The following is a 4015-nucleotide window of genomic DNA, read 5'->3' as shown; positions in this document are numbered from 1 at the left end:
CACCCCCCCCCCCTCCCCTCATTAGTTTGATATTGAATGGTATAGTTTTCACTTCATTTTTTTCAGATGAACTGTATGGTTTTTACTTCATAAGTTCACTTAATTCCGTTTCTTACAATACTTCTATCCCCATATTGTTCTCTGTACATAATTTTACCTTTATTAAAAAAAAAACTTCGTGCTTATAACTATTTTTCTTCACACACACAAAATTCAGGGATAAAGTATGTACGCTCTACACACAATTCAGGGATAATTTTCGTGCTAATATATATATATATCATTTTTTCTTCATAGTCAAGGTAGGGGTAAAGTATGTACGCTCTACCCTCCTAGACCCCACTTGTGGGATTACACCGAGTATGTTCTTTTCTTCAGAGTCTCTCGAACTAATTGTGTTTTGTCCTTAAACATAGCAAACCTTGGTTTTTTTTTTATGCCTTTTGTCTTGAACAATACGAGACATAATTCAGGGAACCTCCATTATCCATCTTCTTTTACTCTTTAACCTTCCATAAACTGTTATACTACATATATCGAAACAATCATCTATACACCTTGATCTCCTCGAGTTTATTGCATAACATAATATTCCAAAGTTCTATGCACATTGACAGTCAACAACATATCCATTGAAGTACAAAATCCTAGTGATATAGGAACAACATGCAAGAAAACAATGACAAATGTTACTAATCCTTTGTCAGCATAGAGACATGCTAGATAGAAATGAAGCAGGGAGGGGGAGACGGAAGACCACAACATCAAATATATAAGTTGACTAATATGACACGTTAGTCATATTTGTTGACTCGCCTCCAAAGTCTTGTGTGAAAAAAATGCACCACGAAAACTTAAAGGTAAGTTCTATGTGGTTAGACCGGATTTATTGTATAGGAAAAAATTTTGGTCGGTCCACCCATATTCAGGAGATGCAAGTTGCAGAACTGAGGACGTTGAAATGGATGTGTGGGCATATAAGGGAAATCAGATTAGGAATGAGGATGTCTAAGACAAAGGGGGAGTGGCCTCCATGGTGCACAAAGAGGGAAGCAAGGTTGCAATGGTTAGGACATATGAAAAGAAAGATGTGTAGACGCCCCAATAAAAAGGTGTGAGAGGTTAGATATAATGGATATGAGGAGAGGTAGAAGTAGATCGAAAAAGTATGGAAGAGAGGTGATTAGACAAGACATGACATAACTGCAACTTACCAAGGACATGACCTTAAATAGGAGGGTATGAAGGTCCTGAAAAGTTGAGTTCTGTCTCGCTTTTCGACGGGATTAGGCTTGATGGAAGTAAGGTAGCACATGTCTATCGTAGTATTAGTCATAGACATGTAATCTCTTGCTTTTGATATTTGCTACCCTCTCTCTTCTATTATGTTTCATTTATTTCATCGTTGTTACTGTTCTTTTTGTTGAATGCTTTCCTTATTAATTGACATGTTTTCCTCATTGTCATATTTTCTTTTCATAACTACTTTGATTTGTTGCACTTGAGCCAAAGATCTTTCAGAAATAGCGTCTCTACCTTGTGGGTAAAATTTGCACACACGCTACATCTCCAAACTCCACTTGTGGGATTGCACAAGGTGTTGTTGTAGACTAATATGACACATTAATACCAACAAACACTAAGGAGTTAAGGAAATAAACAATCCAACGAATATATACATGTCTTTTTAATCAATATGAATAATCAAATGACTATTTTAGCTGACCATTGCAAAAACAAAAAGACACCACTACTGAGAGGGCAGGCTATAGTCATTACTCAATACACCAACACAAAAGTTGTAGGTAATATTTATGTGCAAATGCTTGTCTTTGTTTATATTGAATGGTTACAAAAACAACAATATACCTAATGTAATCCCATATGTGGGGTCTGAGCTTTATTGGATGAATATCTATCTAACAATCTGCAAATTTCTCATCGCGATAACAAATACGCTACTTCTTTGGAACACAAATTTAAATGCTTGCCTTTGAAACCTTATTTAACCAACAAGAGTTTTAAATAGGGGAAGATTCATTTTTCGATAATTAATATGAACACTCGTTAAAAGATGCAGTGTGATGATTTCAACATTTATGTGTGTTGAAAAATTGTAGACATTCTTAAGTATGTTCTCACAAAAACCCACATGTTCTTTAATTAGTTTTTTTTTTGAGACAAGGTAACTTCACATGTTCTTTAACTAGTGTTCCTTAGAGAACGTTAAAAGCAAAACTTTAAAGAAACCTGGCCAACCACATGTTGCGTTATATCATATAATACTAGATTATTCTGATTGTCATCCTACTTGGTGATGATCTATGATGCTCCTGTGAGCTATGTTCATTCTGAGTCCTACTAAAACATTCTAACAATAACATTCAAAGCACGACAAAGTTTCCTCCAAATCTCACATTATTACCCTATACATTATAGCTACAGTGCTCCATAACCTCTGTTTTTCTATTACTACACCAAAATCCATCACTCCACCAAAAGACCAGTTCTAAATAACACTATGCCCAACCTTCATACAAAAAGGAAGAGTGGGAGACTATGCCAGAGAAGAAACCAACATCCAAACAATCAGATTAAATGAAGCAAATTGAATAACCTCATGTTATCCTCAGTTTGTTGCACCCGAGGGAAAACATACCAACAGAGCAGAATGAAATAGATTTTCATAAAACCAAGACATAATCGATTGATCTCACAAAAATACAAAAAAATTGCTGGTTATCAGATTTCCCTAAATGTTCTTATAGCAAATCCAATTCTACAGAAAAAATAGAATCCAAATATAGACATACAGATACTTCGTAAACAGACGTATGGGATAAACGGAAAAAGAGGGTTAATCGTTAGAATTTATACATACTTGCGCAGAGCAGGGGCCATTTTGTTGGTAAGTGTACCAGCAACAATCATAACATCGGATTGCCTAGGGCTAGGTCTGAAAATAATACCGAATCGATCAAAATCGTAACGTGCAGCTCCGGCGTGCATCATTTCCACAGCGCAACAAGCCAATCCAAAAGTCATGGGCCAAATGGACCCACGACGAGCCCAATTCATCAGATCGTCGACCTTAGATATGACATACTCAGCCGGTTTAGATATCCCTGCTGGTGTATTCATGGACGGAGGCTGTGCGCCACCGTAAGTGGCCGGAGAAGAGGCAGGTTGCTGTGAGAGAGATGGGAGTGTCGTGTGGATCGTCGCCGCCCTTTGAAGGAACGGCGCCGTTCCGGTGAGCAGTTTCGCATTTCGAGCTATTAACGCCATTTCTGATTCTCCGGTGAAACTCCGGCTTCTACAGAATTCCAAAGAGAAGAACAATGAAAGAGGCGGCGATTGGTCTGAGAAATACATACACAGAATTGTTTTATTGAAGGAAGCAGATGGAGACACGTGGAACTGATCTAACGGTTACCAGCAAAGATGGATACCCGGTTGTAAATGGGTATAACCCGGCCTATTGATCCTTTGGGCTTGAGCTATTTTCCATTGGGTTTCACATTTGGGCCCTTATCTGATTTTTGCAAGAGGAAATTGACGTAAAATAATCGTTCATCAAAACGTTATTAGATTAGATATGGAATATCTTTAGCGGATTGAGGATATAATCTTAGACAAGAAGGTAATGAGGTCGAGAATTGGGATAAAAGATTAATGGATAGTTTAGTGTTCTCATAATGCTAATGGTAGGATTTATGTATCGCATAGTTTCTTTTTTTCCTTTTCCTACTTATTATTATTGTCATCTTTTTCATTTGGTTTGAGTCGAGGGTCTATCAAAAACAACCTCTCTTTTATTTTAAGGAAAATATAAGATATGTGTATACACTTCCTATTCAAGCCTCACTCATGGGAATGCATTTGATATGTTATTGTTGTAGTTTATTTTTCTTCAAATGTGTAGTAATATATGTTGTTGGACTTACTTTGTACATTGATGTTTTGTTGTCTCTTTTATTTTTCATCTTTTTTCATTAGTTACATTTCTTTTGAG

The 4015-nt window shown here is 36.6% G+C and overlaps 1 protein-coding gene across 1 annotated transcript in view; it reads right to left on the bottom strand.

Moving 5' to 3' along the window:
* The window catches only part of LOC102579157 (NADH dehydrogenase [ubiquinone] iron-sulfur protein 7, mitochondrial-like), a 6595-nt gene extending 3283 nt beyond the window's left edge, over nucleotides 1–3312 (bottom strand). The window contains 1 exon segment of the mRNA NM_001288694.1: nucleotides 2882–3312. Within this exon segment, the coding sequence (NP_001275623.1) occupies nucleotides 2882–3288 (407 nt within the window). The 5' untranslated portion in view covers nucleotides 3289–3312.
* Nucleotides 3313–4015: the final 703 nt, after the last annotated feature.

This window comes from Solanum tuberosum, unplaced genomic scaffold (assembly GCF_000226075.1).
Source record: "Solanum tuberosum cultivar DM 1-3 516 R44 unplaced genomic scaffold, SolTub_3.0 scf00017, whole genome shotgun sequence".
NCBI lineage: Eukaryota > Viridiplantae > Streptophyta > Magnoliopsida > Solanales > Solanaceae > Solanum > Solanum tuberosum.
Note: the sequence above shows the minus strand (reverse complement) of the source record. Positions and strands in the feature narration are given on the sequence as shown.